Below are 18,385 nucleotides of genomic sequence, written 5' to 3'. Positions count from 1 at the left end.
GGGGTGAGGCAAGAGAGGACCGGCACCTCAGGGGCCAGCGGAGGCCAGCCAGGGCCCAATGGCCCCCCTTCCACACTTGTGTTTGATCAGAACGGCGCCTCCTTTGCCGACCTCACTGACACCTGAGTAGGTGACCCTGCAGCACGCAAAGGGTCCGTAGCCGGCACGCCCGCTCAAGGGGAGACGGGGGTGCTGACAGAACCGTGCAATCCAGTTTGTTCTGAAAACACCTCACATCATTTGTAAACTTGGCCGACTTCTGCCAAATCCTCAGCCTTTATTTATCCTTTGTTTCATATTCTACTCTAAGTGGACAGTTTCTTTTTTTTTCCCCCCAGTCGTGCTGCGTGGCCTGTGGGACCTTAGTTCCCTGACCAGGGATCGAACCCGCACTCCCTGCAGTGGAAGCACAGAGACCTCACCACTGCACCACCAGGGAAGCCCCCAAAATACTCTTCTTTGGATCTCCCCCTGCATCACTGAAAAACGGACAAGCCATTCTTGGCTTGTGGGCTGTATGGTAACAGGCAGCGGGCTGGATTTGGCCCCCGGGTGGTGGTTTGGGGCCCTGGTTTAGAGGTGTCTGCCCCAACTTGGGCAGAAGAGGTAGAAAACGACTGCAAAAGGACACCTTCTACCTAGTGAGGGAGACACTCACTATTTGCCGTCGCGTGTCCAGCCGGCCCTGGCGATGTACTCCACCTTCGGGAAGAGCGTGCTGAAGGGTTGTACCAGCTCCTTCTCTTGCGTCGACACAATCTAAAGGCAAAGCAGACTCGGGTCACAGTCTGGCCTGCCCATGTGCTGCCCAGGAGGAGACAGCCACTGTTGGGGGGCACTGTGTCCCCCCCGGCTCCACATGTTGGAGCCCTAACTCCTGGTACCTCAGAAGGGGGCCTTATTTGGAAACGGGGTGGTCGCAGGTGTGACTAGTTCAGATGAGGTCGTACTGGGGTGGGGGGGCCCAACCTAACAGGACGGGTGTCCTTATAAAAAGGGACAGAGGCACCACTCAGGCAGAGAACGTCTTGTGACGAGACACAGGGAGCAGGCGGCTGTCTCCAAGCCAAGGGGGGCTGCCTGGAACAGATCTTCCCTCAAGGCCTCGGAAGGAGCCAGCCCTGTCAACACCTTGATTTTGGACCTTTAGCCTCCAGAACCGGGAGATGATGAACTTCAGTGGCTTAAACCTCCCAGTGGTACTTTGCTATGAAAGCCTGTTGCCTGGAAACCAAGGGCTCTGGCCTGGGCTGTCACTGAAGAGCCGGGTGGCCTTGGGTAAGACACAGCCTCTGGCCGCTGCAGCTTCCTGGAGGTGACACGGGGCTGGCAGGGCATCTCCCCGGGAGGGGTGACAGGAGAGGCGGGCAGGGCCTCAGCACGGCCCACACCCAGGCTCGCCACCAACCCCTGCCTGCCCCACCTGCCTGTTCAGTGGGCAAAACCCACGCCCGCCTCGGGACCTTGCCCATCCGACGCGGCCAGGAACCATTTACAACAGCTGGTGGGGGCTCAGCAAAGCCACTTAGGACAGATCCCTGTAGAACCTGCCGTAATGTTCCGGTCAAGAGTGCAGAAGGGGTTTGGTTAGGGCCTAATCATGCCCAAACCCAAAACCACCCCCCCAATCATGAAAATAGGTGTATTTAATCTCACGCCTCTTTTATGAAACATTACATGAGAAGCCATTTTGGCAAAAATATGCAGGGGCTTCCCGGCTCCTCCGCCTGCTCCAACCTCTGCTGCGAGGGGCGTCGCCCTCTGACATTCCCACGTGGGGCTGGGCATCCCTACAGCCCTTCTCCCCTTAGCCTCCTCTGCCCTCCTGGCTGTGGGGTCCTGAGGAACGACTCCCTGGGCGATGAGGACCCTTGTGTGCGACGACGACCAGCTGACAGAGGGAAGGATGCAGAACAGATGGGGCCGGTGAAGTGATATGTGAGGAGCTGCTCAGAGGCTGGGGTGGGGCACCCCTGGCCTGAGGTCGGGGTGCTCCAGGCAACTGCTCCCCACCCCTCTGAGCTCCCTGTTCTGGAAGCTCTGCGAGCCACCGCCCTCGCATGCCCGGGCGTCCCCTCCCCACGCCTCGGGGCCACCTGGAGGCAGGTGGGGCTGGGCTCACCACTCCCCGTCTCGGAGTCCAGGTTCAGAGTGACGGGCGGCAGGGCCCAGCCTGGAAGCCGGGGCTCCGGGCAGAACCTCTTCAGGTTCAGTTGGCCAAGAGAAGCACCTGCCATGCAATGGGGGCGAGCAGCCTCTGGACCCGTCTCCCAGTGCACACCCCGGCCCTCCTCTCCTCATCCAGAAGCTTCTCCCGGGCGCCCAGACCCCTCTTACCTTGCCCTGACTGTCGGTCTGAAACTCAGCCAGTTTCAAGGCGATCTTGGGATTCTTGCTGCCTGCAGAAACGAAAGCGAGGTGGATCTGGCAGGTGTTGCCAAGAGGGCTCAGAGCAGGTGTTGGGGGCGGTGGCTGGGGTGGGGGGTGATCCTCACAGGCAGGGACATGGCCGGCGTGGGGGGAGGGGAGGAAGGCGCCAGGTGGCCAAAGGTCTCTCTGTAGGTGCGTCACCCTCTCTGGCCCAGGCACAAAGTCCCCCAGGCAGGACTGTCTGACTTTGGGCCTGGACCTTAGTCCCGACAGTGACGTGGCAACATCTCTGCTGTTTAAGAACATAGGTCAGGCCTGGGCTGGTGGGAGGGCCGTGAGGGGGACACAAACACGAGGAGGATGCCTCTCTGCCTCTGGAGAGCTTGAATGCTGGCTGCAAAGACAGCACACGCCCGTTAACAAAAGCACCAATGATGCAGAAAGGTGGCCCACGTCCCAGTGACACAGCCAGTCTTCAGCTGTCGGGAGGCAGGTGGCCTATAGGCTGGGGTGACCGAGACATGCCCTCCAGGGTGGGATTTGGTTCAGGCCCCTGTTATTCCTACGACGGATCTCAACTCTGGCCCCCGTGGCTCTCGCACCCCAGCAGGTAATGTCTCGGTGCCTCTGTTTCCTCGTCTCTCCAACAGGGGAAGGGAAGGACCGACTTCCCCATTCACACCAGGGACTGGAAGTTTCCGTAGGAAGGCTCTGCCTAGCACGGCCCACAGTTAGCAAGAACGAGTCTGTCGTAGGCTTCCACGGAGGTCCCAAAGATGCTGAACCTGGCCTGCACATGTATTTTGTGTGGCTAAGTCTTTTTTTTTTTTTTTAAATTGGCCGTGCCACGTGCGGCATGCAGGATCTTAGTTCCCCAACCAGAGATCGAACCCGTGCCCCCTGCAGTGGAAGAGTGGAGTCTTAACCACTGGACCGCTAGGGAAGTCCTGCTAAGTATTTTTAAATGATTCGAGCCACATTTAAGAATTGGTAGATTTCTGGGACTTCCATGTATTTCTGGGCAAACCCTGTATTCTCACAAGGCAGTGAGTGTCTGATGCGCCCCCGGAGGGGGCCCACACCTCCCACTGCCTCCCCAGGGCTCCTACTGTCTCCTGGGCCCCGAGGCAGGACACCAGTCACCACTGACGGTGGCGCTGGCCTGGCTGTTGTTCCCAAGTGCAGCCTGCTTCTCCGGGTCCATCCCTGTCTGGGTCCTGTGGGCCCATCCTGGCTGGTGCCTCACTGTGTTCTATGAGGCTTCAGAGCCGAGCCGCCCTCATGTGTCCTGGGCCCTCACCTGTCCTGGGGTACCGGTAGGAGTCCGTCTTCCTCTCCTCTAGCGCAGGAGAGGGCACGTGAATGATCTCCACCTCGGACTCGTCCACTTCCTCGTACAGGATCCGCAGCGTCTTGCAGCCTTCTGAACCTGGGAGGGGGCAGGGCCGCTGCTGAGGGTGCCGGGTGTCCCCTCTGCCGCCCTGCACGCCCCTGCCCACACGGGGACTCTGCTCTACCATGGCAGGGCCCAGACAAGAATGGTCCCTGGGGCCGGAAACCCAGCTCTGCCGTGTACTAGGCCTGAAGCCAGTCACATATCCTCCTGGGGCCTCGATTTCCTTCCCTGTAAAACCAGAGCAAGAACGGCGCTCTTCCCAGCACGGGGAGGCAAGGGAGATGGCCACGTGGGGACTTACGGGCTGAACCACACGCCCACCCAACTCCTACATTCAAGTCTCAACCCCTGGACCTCAGATCGGGACTGTATTTGGAGATCGGGGTCTTTAAAGAGGTGATTCGGTTAAAATGCAGCCCTGAGGGTGGCCCTGATACGGTATGACTGCTGTTGCTATAGAAAGAGGTTAGGACACAGACACGCAGAGGGGAGACCACGTGAGGACAGGGGGAGACGGCAGCCGTCTGTAAGCTGAGGAGAGAGGCCTCGGAAGAAGCCAAACCTGCCGACACCCCATCTCAGACGTCCAGCCTCCAGGCTGTGACGTCTGAGCTGCCCCATCTGTGGGACGTGGTCACGGCCGCCCGAGCAGACTAACACTTGGGGCAGGGCTCAAGAAGGGGTACAGTGGAAGTTGTCATGAGAAGTAAGCGAATCACTGGGAGCTGACAGCCTAGCAAGGGGTGTGAGCACGGGCAATGCCAACATCAAGGGGACGGACCCCACGGCTGTTCCTTTCTCGGCTGCCGAGAAGGGTCCCCATCTGCTCCCTGTACCCTCGCCTGACTCACTAGGATGAACCAATGACATCCGCTGACCTCGGCCAAGCCCACCCTGCCTTCAGGTCTCCACACCTGCTCTATGGGGCGCTGGCAGCCACAGGGCTGAGGCAGTGGAAGTGCTGCAGCTCTGACTCAGTGATAAGGGCTCCTATGTCTGTCCACTGGGCATGGGTTGTTCCGGGGCCCTGAGTTTCCTGGCCAGGAAAGACCCTCTTGGGTTGCTGTGGTCATGTAGCTCCACGGGTGCATGCCATGAGTGGGGCTACAGCAAACGGGGTAGACGTCCCTTGGCCTCAGCATTCAGGGGCTCTATCTGAGCCCCTGAGGGGTTCTGAGCTGTTAAGAATAGTAGAGTGAGTATCTTGATGTCATCGAGACCAGTGAATGGCAACCAGGGGCCATTCTGTGTCCCCAGGGGCCATGTGGCAATGTCTGGGGACATTTGTGGCTGTCACAACTCAGGTGACAGGTGACACGCTGAGTCACCAAGGCCCCCCACAGAGAATGACCCAGCCTCTGTGGCCACAGGGCCGAGGGGGAGAGACCTCACTTTATAGGCCGGAAGTCGAAGGGTGGATGGTCACCTGCTTCAGGCACGCAGAGTCACAAGCTGAGTGACCTGACCCAGGACCCTGACTCCTGACCTGGAGCCCTTTTCCCCAGAGACACGGACCAGGGGCACACACAGCACTGCGGTGGTGAAAGATCCCGGCCCAGATGAAGGGGGAGCGCGTGCGGCGTCCTCCCCAGGAACGTGCCGATCCCGGCCCCGTCTCGGCAGCACCAGCAGCCCTTAGGCGCCTGACGCTGGCAAGTCGTCCTTTACCTGGGCGCTGGCTAGCATGTTCGGCGCTGGTTTCTCTCCGCTGCACGGTTTTCATGCCTAGCTTCTATTCATGGTAGGACCATGATGTTTTCTTTTCAAATTGATTTAAGGAGAAGACACGCTGAAGTCAAGGCAGGGGTGACTAGCAGACGAGGTGGCACTCGGCTGAGGCGGCGGATGGCCAGTGCCTGGGCCCCCGCATCCTGGCTTGCGTGGCCGCTCGCCCACGGACGCACACAGAGGCGCTAAGGCCAGGGAGGACTCTATGTGCAGCGGAGGCCTGGCCCACTCCTGCTCGTGCAGCAGAGGGTGTGATGGTACTCACGCACCGCAAGAAACGACTCTCCCCGTGCTCAGGAAACAGACTTTGGTCCACTGAACAGGGGAGATAAGACACCCTCGCCTCACGCACAGCACAGAAAAACAGATACAAAGTGGCCTGCTGATCTGGCTTCTTTCTAACTTGTTGGCAAAACCCGTCAAGATTTAAGATGCATGTAACTTCAATTCATCTCTCTTACAGCTGGGAATTTTCTCTAAGGCAGGATTTTCGATACTTGGCGCTGCAGACATTAGGGCCGGGCCATTCTCTGCGGGGGGCCACCCTGGGGTGGGGTGTGGAGAAGCACCCCTGCCCCCACCCCCTCGATACTGGGAGCACCCCCAGTCGTGACAACCACAGATGTCCCCAGACACGGCCCAGTGTCCCCTGGGCGTGGGGGGCGGGGCAGACCACCCCTGTCTGAGGACCATTAACATACTCCCAGGAGGTCACGAGGATAAATGTAGGAAGATTTTGCTGCAGTATTGTTTACAACACCAAAACAAAACCCAAACCGGAAACTGGCAACAGCCAAAGTGCCCATCAGTGTGGACTTCTTAACTAAACTGTGGTACATCCACGCCCCCAGGACATCCACAGTTAAAGGATTCTCTGGGTGCTGACTGCAATGGACTAAATGTCTGTGTTCCCACAGAATTCAAATGTTAGACCCTACCCCCCAGTGTGATGTATTGGGAGGTGATTAGGTCACGAGGGTGGAGCCCTCATGAAGGGGATCAGTGCCCCTATAAAAAGGAACCCCAGGGCTTCCCTGGTGGCGCAGTGGTTGAGAGTCTGCCTGCTGATGCAGGGGACACGGGTTCGTGCCCCGGTCCGGGAAGATCCCGCATGCCGCGGAACGGCTGGGCCCGTGAGCCATGGCCGCTGAGCCTGCGCGTCCGGAGCCTGTGCTCCGCAACGGGAGAGGCCACAGCAGTGAGAGGCCCGCATACCACACACACACACAAAAAGGAACCCCAGAGAGCTCCCTGACCCTTCACCATGTGAGGACAGGGTGATATGACAGCATCCGTGAACAAGGAAGAGGCCCTCACCAGACACCGAATCTGCCTTGGACTTGGACTCCCAGCCCTTGCAACAGTGAGGAATAAATGCCAGCTGTTTACAAGCCGCCCTGGCTGTGGTATTGTCACAGCGGCCTCAAAGGACTGAGACACAGATGCTGATGGGAAGGTTGCTGAGGCTTATCTTAAATGAAAAGAGCAAAGAGCAGACCAGCATGTACACTGTGCTTCTGCTAACAGAAGTGTTTGCAGAAGTGCTTCTAAAAATGGAAAGGCGCTTACCCTCCCAGGAGGCTGTGGGACACCACCAGTAGCCAGTGAAGCGGTCAAATTCTTCCTGGATGACGAAGGTGGCTACACCCGCGGATCTGGGGTCGTCAAGGACACTGGACAAGCCTGGATGGGGAGGGGGCCGGGCGAGAGATGAGGAGTCTGGTTTAGAGCAGGGCTTCTCCCCTGGCACGGCTGACATCAGGGCCGGACCGTTCTCTGTGGGGGCATCCTGGGCGCTGTGGGGTGTGCAGCAGTCTCCCTGGCCGCACCCACTCGATACCAGGAGCATCCTCACCTCGCTGTGACAGCTGAAAATGTCTCAGCACATGGCCAGTACCCCAGTCGCCCCTGGCTGAGAAGCTCAGGTTTAGTGAGAGGGCACCAGGGCCTTGGGCAGGACAGGAGGCAGGGATCAGGGTCAGAGGCCACAACCCATGCAGTCCCGCAGATATATCTGCACAGGATTGATGTCACTGTCGGCAAGCAGGGGCCTGAGGGGAAGGCCGGGTCTGGTGAGTTCTGGGCTGGAAGAATGGCATGGGGACAGGAGAGCGGAGGCAGGAGGGGGTGAGGGGAGCAGAGGCGCACAAGTGTCCGGCGTGGAGGCCAGGCCCCAGTGGCCGGGGCGATTCACGCAGAGGCAGACCCTGAGCCAGGCAGCTGGACTCTCTGTGGGGCCAGAGGGGGAGCCACGGGAGAGGGGCCGTGGGATCACGTTCTGGGAAGGCGCCTGGTGGTCCGGCAGGGAGCACAGTGACAGGGGTGGGAGTCTTTCTAGAAGCTGGACTGGTGGCTGTGATGACAGACCACACCAGGGGTGCTGGTTCCCGTCCGCCCCGCCCTCCTCCCGGCGCCCTCCACCCGGCCTCACCCTTGTGGCAGAAGGTCAGCCGCTGCTCCTCGCCCGTCTCGATGTTGGCCACCCACAGGTCGCTGTTGTTGATGAAGGAGAAGAAGGCGGGGTCGGCGGGGCAGATCTTGGGGTCCATCCGGGGCCCGGAACACTGGGTCTTGATTTCCAGGGGCTTCATGGGGGACACCTGGGGACACACAGAGACCCAGCTCAGGGGGTCAGGAGGCCGCCACCTGCCCCGCCTCCCCCCACCAGAGAGCGGGGGCTCACCATGAAGCCGTTCTTGCCGCCGTCCCGGCAGTGAAAGAGACTGTTGCTGGCCTGGAAGAGGAAGAGGCCGCTCTCGCTGTGGAAGTCGTAGGAGGTGATGCCGAAGACGCCCAGGCGCTTCCGCTCCCGCAGGAGTTCCTCTTCCCGGGAGTAGACCCCGTGGTGCGGCGTGGCCTGGGGACACATTGGGCGGGGCCGGGGGGCGGGGCGGAACACTGGCATCAGCAGCTGGAGGCTCCAGCACCCTGGCCACAGAGCGGCACAGATGGGCAGGGCTGCGGGGCTCACCTGTAGTTGCAACCTCCTCACCCCCCACCAAATCGCTCTAGGACACATGAGGCCCTCCTCCACCCCCAGGGCCACCCTACACCCTACAGACCCCCGCCCTCCCTCCCTGGTCACAGCCTCTTCCTGCGAGAGCATTCGAGCTGAAGCCACCCACCACCAGCCGTTCATGCTCTTGGCATGGGTAGGGGTGGGGCAGATTCCACGCCTGACCACCCTAACGCCTGACCTTGGGCAGGGCGGGCAGGTAAACTATGGTGGACACCATGCAGCTGCCCCAAGAAGAATTCTGAAGATGATGTGGAAATTCAGAGGAACGTTAAGGGGAAGAAATACATTTTTATTTTCTTAATTTATTAATTTTTTTTTTTTTTTTTTTTTTTGGCTGTGCTGCGTGGCATGCATGGTCTTAGTCCTCCGACCAGGGATCGAACCTGCGCCCCCTGCAGCAGAAGCGCGGAGTCCTAACCACTGGACCGCCAGGGAATTCCCAGAAATGCATTTTTAAAGAGCAGAATCCAAAGCACAATGAGCCCCACGCTGCGAGGAAAGCCGTGTGAATAGGAGTTGGTCAGCCCGGGACAGGGGACAGGCAGAGGAGAGGGGCTGCACGGGTTCCCTTCCCTGCGTACTGTCATATTTTATTTTTGATCAAAAATAAATCAACATACACCAGTGCACAAAGCACTCTCGCCGCTCACCGGCCGTCTGCCCCTCTGGAAGCGAGGTGACTTTGGGCGGCATCCATTATTAGCTAAATTTCTATAAAAGGGTCTCGGCCCAAGTTGCTTGCACGCCGTTGGTGAGGCATTTAAGAGGAAGACGTGCTTCTGACGGGAGGTGTCACCGCAAGCTACACGCTGGGGCTCGGGTGTGCACCAAAGGGAGGGGGTGGGTGTGGCACAGGTGTCCAGGGCCAGGCGCTCCTCTCTGAGGGGCTGCTGTTAAGCGGGGGATGGGCTGGGACCCCCTCAGGAGGGGTGGGGTGGGTGCAGGGCCCAAGGAAGCTGAGTGAGGCCGAAGAAGGGGCTGCCGTGCGCCCACCTGCCTTGCCCACCGGGAGGGCCCGACTCCCACGGCTCACCTGAAAGTGATCCAGCATCTGCTTCCAGGACAGGAGCAGCAGTGCTTCCTTCCGGACCTTCCTGGGGATCTCTGAGTAGAGGAGGGAGTTCTCTCGGCTGCCATAGGGCATCCCTTGGGAGGAAGAGAGGAAAACCAGAATGGGCGCCCTCGCCAGGGTTGGGGCGAGGGACTCGGGCGGGACCGGCCTCGGGCCCTGACTCCCCATGGCTGGGCCCGGCTGGTTCCTCCTGCTTCTCCAGCACCCTGACGGCACACCCCTCCCCAGAGAAGCCACGGACCCTGGGTTACACCTGCCAGCAGGAGCAGCAGGCAATTCCACCTGAGATGTTAGTGCTGAATATCTTAGCCTCAGTTACTGAAGAAATAGCGCACAATGGGGCTTCCCTGGTGGCCCAGTGGGTAAGACTCCATGCTCCCAATGCAGGGGGCCCGGGTTGGATCCCTGCTTGGGGAACTAGATCCTACATGCATGCCACTACTAAGAAGTCCGCATGCCGCAACTAAGACCTGGCGCAGCCAAAATAAATAAATGAATAAATAAATAAATAAAAAGAAACAGCACACAAGAGGATGAAAAACGGGGGGTTGGTCAGTGATTCCCAGCTCTCCACAGGTTGGGCTCTGGTCCAGGAATTAATCGAGGATCAGAGAACGGGCAAAGGTCCAGAAGGACTGGGAAATGTGTATCCAGTCCAGCCTCTCCCATTCGGTGCTGCGGACACCGGGGCCGGTCATCCTCTGGGGGGCAATCCCAGGCACTGGGGCGTGTGGAGCAGCCTCCCTGGCCCCATCCACTGGATGCCAAGAGCACCTCCAGTGTGACAACCACAGACGTCCCCAGACACTGCTGAGCATCATCCCCTGGGGCAGGAGCACCCCGACTGAGAACCGCTGAGCTAACGTGACCTTATCTGTAAAATACAGAAGCTGCCTAGCGAGATCCCTGTGTGGATGAAGTGAGGTAAGAGATACAAGCACTCAGCACAAACAGCGGCAACTAAAACAAAACAAGGACGTATCTTCTAACCAGGTTTCTTTCGGCCACGCCACACCCTGTGTGGGATCCTAGTTTCCCGACCAGGGATCAAACCCATGCCCCCTGCAGTGGAAGCACGAAGTCCTAACCACTGGACTGCCAGGGAAGTCCCAACTGGAAGTGCCTCAGCCTCGATGGATGACGATACTATGGCTGTTAACAAAGTTAATGGCGGGAGCAGAATGGTTCTCGGGAAGCTTTGGGTTCCCCACTCTCTGGGCAACAAGGTGAGGGACTGGGGCAGAGCCCCCAGGCAGCAGGCGGGATGCTCTGCGGTGGCCCAGGAATGCGCTGTGGCCAACAGCGGGTCACAGAAAGCAGGCGTCCCGCTTTGACCCCTCTCAATCCCAAATTTCTCCAGGAGGAAGGCTCGGTCTGGTGCTGGCCTCTCTTCCTCGTAAGCGCTCTCACTTTTTTTTTTTTTTTGCGGTACACGGGCCTTTCACTGTTGTGGCCTCTCCCGTTGCGGAGCACAGGCTCTGGACGCGCAGGCTCAGCAGCCATGGCTCACGGGCCCAGCCGCTCTGCGGCATGTGGGATCCTCCCGGACCAGGGCACGAACCCATGTCCCCTGCATCGGCAGGCAGACTCTCAACCACTGCGCCACCAGGGAAGCCCCAGCGCTTCACTTCTAAGAGTGGGAGAACAGGCGGGCCGCCCCCCAAGCTTGGCACCTCCAGAGCTAGATAGAGCTTCATAAATAATACCTATTCCACCACAGTAACTCTTATGGGTAGCTTCTCAATATGGCAAGTGACTCGCGTCTTCCACTCATGACAGTTTCCTCATGAAGTATAGTTAGTAAAAAAAGAGTGAAAACGCAAGCTACAAGTGGGAAGCATTCACAATTCGACTTCTAAGGACTCTCTAAGCTGCCACAGCTGGAATCATTCCCAGCTAGAGGCACGGATGTGACGCCGCCCGTCTGAGTTGCCGATGGGGCTATCTTCTGAAGTTCACAAGACAAGTTGGGACGAGAATCGTGCAGTGCATGATTCCATTTCTTTTTTTTTTTTTTTTGGCCACACGGCTTGTGGGATCTTAGTTCCCAGACCAGGGATGGAACCGCGCCCCCTGCAGTGGAAGCGCGGAGTCTTAACCACTGGACCGCCAGGGGAAGTCCCTGTGATTCCATTTCTGTGAAACGTCCAGAACAGGCAAATCCAGAGACAGGAAGCAAGTCAGTGGGTCGCTACGGGCTGGGGGAGGGGGATAGGGAGTGACTGCTAATGGGCACAGGGTTGCTTTCTGGGGTGATGGAATGTTCTGGAATTTGACTGTGGTGATGGTTGCACAATACTGTGACTGTACCCAAAACCACCAAGCTCTCCACCTTTAAGAGAGAATTTTATGGGATGTGAATTACATCTCAATTTAAAAAAAAGCAAACACCACGCAGCGTGGTGGCTGGGAGGGCCAGCGTGGAAAGCTGGGAGGGAGCAGGTGGCCACTCTCGGCCGAGCGCTGTGGGCTCTGGACAGCCCCTGTCCGCAAGCTCTCTGGGAGCCAGAGCCTTCCAAACAGGAAATCAACGGTGCAGCCTTGCCAAGGACATCAGAGCTGCCTCCCCCCGCCAACAATTCATAAGCAGTGACATGAAACAGCCCATCCCGGCACATTCCCTGGAGGAGCTGCCCTCGGCAGGCACCTATGCCGGTGTGCACGGCAAGGGTCTGGGACGGCTGACCACAGCCGCTGACTTCTGCTGTCACGGTCCCCCCTGCGCCTCCTCTTACCAGCTCCACTCCATCTCTGGGGACAGCACCCCACCCCAAAGCCCACCAGCACGGCAGGTGGCCCAGGCCTGGGCAAACACCGCGTGGCCTGGATGAGGGGCCACATGGGGCGTGTGACCCTGGACCTGGACACAGGACACGAGGGACCCCCTAAGGGATCCCCAGTGCTGTCTGGGGCCCCGTGCCCTCCTCCACCGAATGCAGGACACCCGTTTGCAGGGGGGAGGAGCCGACCCACTAGGAGCAGTTGAGCCCTGGAATCATCTTCCGGGGACGTGCCCGAGCAGCAGGCACGTTCCCTTTTCTGTTCCATCCCACGTGCACTGGGCTCCCAATGAGCCTTCCCAGAGGACGGTGACTGGCAAGCCTGGGGCCCGCCCAGGAGGCAGGGGTCCCAGGGGAGCAGGGGGCGGGCTGGGCATCGCCCCTAGAGGTCCTTTCTGTTCAATCCATAAATGCTTCTGGCTGCCAGCATTCCCCTGGCACCAGGCTAGTGCAGACAGGTTATAAATACATGGGGGTTCTGGGGAGACCTGCCCCAGGAACTTGGACATGGAGTGAGGTCAAGGGTACTCCGAGGGTGTTGAGTGATGCAGACTGGATCAGCTCAAGGGTGAGCAACGTCACCCCAAGAGAAGTAGGATGGCTTTGGGCTGTTCTAGGCACTTTTTGGAGCCGCAGTGGGTCCACAGTCCTTGTCTGGAGCTGCCCCCTACAAGAGAGGGCCCTTAGCACCTGCTATAGACAGCAGGGACCGCCCGCCCCAGGCCAAGGATGACTGGATGAGTGGATGTCTAAGCCAATCATACTCGCTGTCCCAGAAATTCAGAAAAAGCTGGTCCATTTCTGCTGGTGGCTGGAACCAGACGTGCAATCCCGGGAGTGTGGCAGTGGAAGGTAAGTGGGCAGTGAGGGTGGAGCCACGGAGAGAAACATACGAGGGCAGATGCCTGGACTCCATATGGTTGGGCTTCTCAGTGCTGGTCATGAGGCTGGGGGGTTCCCTGACACACCCGTGTCCTTACTATGAGGGGCCCTTGGTGGCTCAAAGTAGCTCGGAGCATTTCTGTCCCTTTCGGCAGCTCTGTGGTTGGCTTAGCAATGGCTACGCACTCATGTCCTAATCCCTGGAAACTGTACGTTACCTTCCTGGCAAAAGGGCCTTTGCAGACGGGATAACGTTAAAGACCTCTAGCTGGGAAGATTAGTCTGGATTATCTCAGTGGGCCCTAAATGTAATCTCCTGCCTTATCAGAGGGAGACAGAGAGATTACAGACACACAGGAGAGGAGGAGGCGATGAGACCACAGACGCAAAGACTGCAGTGACGCAGCCACAAGCCAAGGAATGCCGGTGGCCGCCAGAAGCCTCAAGAGGCAAAGAACGGATTCTCCCCTAGAGCCTCCGGAAGAAGACTGGCCCTGCGGACACCTTGACTGGCCCAGAGAAACTGATTTCAGACTTCTGGCTTCCGGAACTGAGAGAGAATACGTTTCTGTTGTTTTAAACCACTGAGTCGGTGGGCATTTGTTTCAGTAGCAGCCCCAGGAAGCTCATATAAGTACCGTGACCAGGACGGCACCTTGAACTTGAGAGAGTGAGAGGTCCAACAGAGACTGCGTTGGGAGAAAGGGATTGGGGGCCACGGAACCACAGGAAAAAAAAAGAGAGAGGCAACAGCTCACCACTGTCCCAGAGCCTTGGCCACTTTCGGTCCTAACAGCCAACTCTCCCTTGGGTAAATGAAACTTGAAGCATGCCCTAATCTCTCCTAGGCTAGAGTTGGCAAACATTTTTCTGCAAGGGGCCAGAGACAGTAAGTATTTTTGGCTTTGTGGACCATATGACCTCTGCTGCAATTATGCTCAAAAGCAGCCATAGACGGTCTGTAAACCAGTGGGCATGGCTGTGCACCGGCCAAACTAGATTTCTAAAAACAGACAGCCGTCGCTTGCCGACCCTTCTAGACCATTCTTCTGTCTGCCTCTGCTTGCCAAACTGCCATATGGTTTCCACATGGGCCTTTAGGAGGAGAGATGGCATGGACTCATGGACTGTGGGAAAGGGAGAGCCATCTGGCGTCCATCTCAGTCACTCTCACGGTCCTCGGCGTGGGGTCAGCCTCAGGCAGGGGATGACCTTCACTCATTCATTCACTCCATCACTCGCTTCCAATACTGATGGCGGGCTGACTGGGGGCAGGCTGAGGATACACAGAGAAAGCGCTGGCCTCCAATGTCCAGTGCTGAGGTTAAAAACCTGCTCTGGACCAACAATAACGTGTCAGGCTACTTACAAAGGGACATGCTTGGCACTGTTCCTTTCTGCCCTGGAAGACCTTTAAGCGAAATTCATTTGCTCAACAGGTATTTGCTGTCCCCCCACCAGGAGCCAGGCCCTGGCCCAGCTGCTGAGGCCACAGGTGTACACGAGGCCTCATCTGTGCCCCAAAGGCCGGCAGGGAACACAAACACATAAATAATTGCCAATGACGTAGAAAGTGCTGCTCTCAAGGCACATACCGGGAGGCAGACGTGATTAGCCATTCACGTGCTTAGCCGCCAGGGATCTCGGGCAGGGAGAGCAAACCCCAACTGTCAGCCCACAAGGCAAAGGTGCCACCGTGGCACCTTTCCTTGAGCCTCAGGTTCCTTCTTAACGCGTTGCTAGCCGGCAAGCATCTACTTGAGTTACTTTGAACTCCCACTGAGGGGAAGTCAAGTTGCTCACTAGCCAGGCCCAGCCCAGCCCAGGTGGCGGGGAAGTGACTCAGGGGGCGGGCCCCGCTGACGAGGGCTGGAAACAATCTCAGGGCCTCAGACCCACAGGCCAGGCCCGAACCATGGTGCTGCTGTAACACAGATGGAGTAGGACTGCCCTCTGCTCTGGTCACATACACATCTGAGCCCCGTGGGGGACCCTTGCCCCAGACTTTCACTGTAAACAGATGTCATCCACGGGTGGCATCACAACGTGGGCAGCACTACGTCATTCATGGGACAGTTTGCCCAGGGCCAGGCCCTCTACTGGGACCTTCTAACTAATTGGACTGGCCAACATCTGGAGACTAGAGGACTTAGTAACAGCTGTCCCAGAAATGCTGCCTGGCTCGAGGGCAGCCGTGGGGGTCCGAGGGGAGCCCGGGGGCTTACCCAGGTAGTAGAGGCGGTGGGAGTGGGGGCCCGACTCGTCCGTCTTCTGCACAAACTGGAAGTCATGTGGAGCTTTGTTGACGATGAGGCCCGAGTTCTTGCGGCTGCCGTGGATGATGCTCCGGAGCCCGTCCCACGAGTGCTTCTGCACCTGGAAGCGGGAGGCTGGGTCCTCCATCTCGACTGCGTCGCCCCGGTCGGATGTCGGCGCCCCAGTGGCCATCCTCTCCGCCCCCTCGGAATTCAACGAGAAGCTACGAGGAGGGAGGGACGGGTGGGAAGACAATGAGAAGGTGGGGGGGCGGTACCTAGGTTCCACTTACAAGCTGCCTCCCATCAGACTCTCCAACTCCCTTGGCAGGGCCCCAGCCCCGTGCAACCTTCCCTGCCCCGCCTAAGTATTTCTCAAATCGTTCCTCTTCTCTCCATCCACGAATCCTGAGATCCAGGCCACCATCACCTCTCAGCTGAATGACCGCAACCATCTCTCAGCTTGACTGCACATGCACTGCAACTCGGATCCCCTGACCTAAAACCGTTCCTTGTTTTTCCACACCCTCCAGGGTTAAAAACCAGCGCTCCCCACGGCTTTCGATGGTTTCTGCCCTCTGACCTCTGCCAGGCCCTCACATCTCACCCACCTTCATTACTAGGCCTCGGGCAAACTGGCCTTCTCTCAGCTGCCCAAACAGGCCAGACTGCTTCCTGCCCCAGGGCCTTTGCATGTGCTATCCTTTCTGCCTGGAACCCTTTTTTTCCTCTTTCTACTGGACTAACTTCTAATCAGATCTCAGCTTAAGTATCTGTCGGGTCCTCAGGTGAACATCTGTACCAAAACCTGTCTCTCCGTTCACCTTTCACCTGCCACCTGGTTGCCCTGCCCTCCGAGCATTCGTCACAGTGGCTGTTCACGGGTCCCCTTTCTGTCTCCCCCGCGTCTGTCCCGTTCACAGCAGCGTCTCAGCACCTCACATGGCCCCGGCACACGGGAGGCATTCCTCGGAGAGCCACAGCAATCATGGTCTCCCCTACAGCCCGCTGGGAGACACAGTCACTCCCGCACCAAGAACTGAGCGTTAAGCAGTGGGTCTGCAAACCTCCTCACCGGTGCTGTCAGCTTGCTGGCCAGCGGGGGAACCTCTCGTGCCTCACCAGAGGTGCTCAGAGGCCCAGGCAGATATTCGCTGGACATCGGGGGAGCTCCACGTGAGAGGATGGATGTGCAACCCTCCCCCAGAGGCCATCCCACTCTCTCCTCCCCCTCCAGGGGCAGCGGCTGCTGTGCAACGGCTCCCCCCTACCCTCACCCCCGCTGCTCAGCACACTTCTTGACTGAACAGGGCTGGCCAGACAAATATTTGTTTTAGGGAAATCTAAACATGGCCACGGTGACCCGGTTCTGGAAGAGCCAGGGTCGTCTAGCGAGGCCAGCCAATGTGAGTGGGCCGGGCTCGAGTTCCTGCGAGGGCACCGAATGGCTGGAGACCTCGCCAGACGCTGGGATTCCTCATCCTCTGGGATTAGCGGCTTTGCAGGCACAAGTCTGAGTTCCCTTGCAGGAGGGGACGGCTTTAGAGAAGTCATGGACAGAGCTGGTGCCCCCCCTTCCAGTGGGAGGCTTAAGACTCCCAGAAGGCTTTGCCCCTTGCCAATACGAGACCCTGAAGTGACCACCACAGGACAAAGGACCCCTGCCCGCTCTGAGAGGCAAGGGGAGAAAGAGACACGAGGCGGTTCCCATGGTTCCTGAGCACCCACTGCGGGCTGATTATCAGAGTGCCCTTTCCAACCGCGCCCCCTGCTCAGTCCTCCCTGACCCAGCCGGGCTGGGGAAGAGCGGTGGCGGGGCAACAAGCTGGCGTGTCCTGTCCCCCAGACACTTCAGCTCCTCCCACGGCGGCTTTGAAGACACAGACCACAGGCCATCAGAGCCTGCGGGGCCCTCGGGTCAAATAAAGCAAACCCTGGAAGAACGGAAGCCTTGCCGAGGGGCACGCGTGGCCCGTCCCGGCCTGCCGCAGAGCTGCGGTTCACCTCGAGGGCGGCAGGGGCCACGGGCGGTGCTGGGCAGGGGCCGGGCCAGGACCGGCTGAGCGCTGCAGAGCCCACACGGCCCCAAGCGCTGCTGGCACCAAGCCCAGAAAACCAAGGCAGGGGATGTCCTCTAACCCGCCGAGCCCCCCACCGACTCGGCTGCCACAATTCAAGCCCTGCTCACGGCAAAAGAACAGACCGTGGCCTCCAGGGCTCCCACGGGGAACCCCAGAAGCGGAGAGGCTGGCGGAAGCACTCCCGGAATCTCATGACTTCTTTCCACAGCAAAGAACGATAAAAATGATCTTGCCTCCGATCCGCGCAGAGCGCCCAGGAAGCAAAAACACGATCCAGGAGATGAGAAACGAGATGAAACATCGGGAGAAAGTCCTAGGAATCTTCTAGATGTGGCCAGGCAGCCCGAGCTCCCAGGCTAAGGCTTGCTGCTACACCCCGGCCCTCCACTCGCCCCTCTCCTCTCCAGACGCAGAGGGAGCCTCGGAGGGGGAACAGGTGAATGCAATGCAGCCCGTAGGGTGCCGGCCCGTCTCATTCAGTGCCAGCTGGGGCTCGGCTTCTTGCCTCAAGAGTTTACACAGCTGGGGAAATCAAAGTGGATTCTAAGCCACTTAGGCCAGGTCCACCCACGCTCTCCTTCTGCCAATCGGTAGGACGCCTCACAGCCCACGATGCCGCCAGTGCACAGCTCGGGACCCGTTGGTGCGGTCACAGTCGAGGCCCGATGGCATTCTGTGATCTGTCTGAGCCAGTGCTTCACGGGCTGGGACCACCCGCCCACAGGGGCACCTGGTGGAGACCCAGGCGGGGCCAGTGATGAGGGAAGCAGATTCTCATAAGGCACAAGGGGAGGGGAGGGGC

The 18,385-nt window shown here is 58.8% G+C and overlaps 1 protein-coding gene across 4 annotated transcripts in view; it reads right to left on the bottom strand.

The window, feature by feature from the left end:
* The window catches only part of DPP9 (dipeptidyl peptidase 9), a 41,103-nt gene that overhangs the window by 17,927 nt on the left and 4,791 nt on the right, over window positions 1-18,385 (bottom strand). For all 4 annotated transcript variants that reach the window (XM_067734107.1, XM_067734108.1, XM_067734109.1 and 1 more), the window contains 8 exons: window positions 15,473-15,726; window positions 9,547-9,659; window positions 8,178-8,351; window positions 7,926-8,094; window positions 7,064-7,177; window positions 3,671-3,799; window positions 2,338-2,399; window positions 659-759 (listed from right to left, as the gene is read on the bottom strand). In XM_067734107.1, coding sequence (XP_067590208.1) covers window positions 659-759; window positions 2,338-2,399; window positions 3,671-3,799; window positions 7,064-7,177; window positions 7,926-8,094; window positions 8,178-8,351; window positions 9,547-9,659; window positions 15,473-15,726 — 1,116 coding nt within the window. The remainder of the gene's footprint in view (window positions 1-658; window positions 760-2,337; window positions 2,400-3,670; window positions 3,800-7,063; window positions 7,178-7,925; window positions 8,095-8,177; window positions 8,352-9,546; window positions 9,660-15,472; window positions 15,727-18,385) is intronic.

The sequence above is a fragment of the Pseudorca crassidens genome, chromosome 3 (genome assembly GCF_039906515.1).
Source record: "Pseudorca crassidens isolate mPseCra1 chromosome 3, mPseCra1.hap1, whole genome shotgun sequence".
NCBI lineage: Eukaryota > Metazoa > Chordata > Mammalia > Artiodactyla > Delphinidae > Pseudorca > Pseudorca crassidens.
This window is presented reverse-complemented; position numbering and strand designations above follow the sequence as displayed.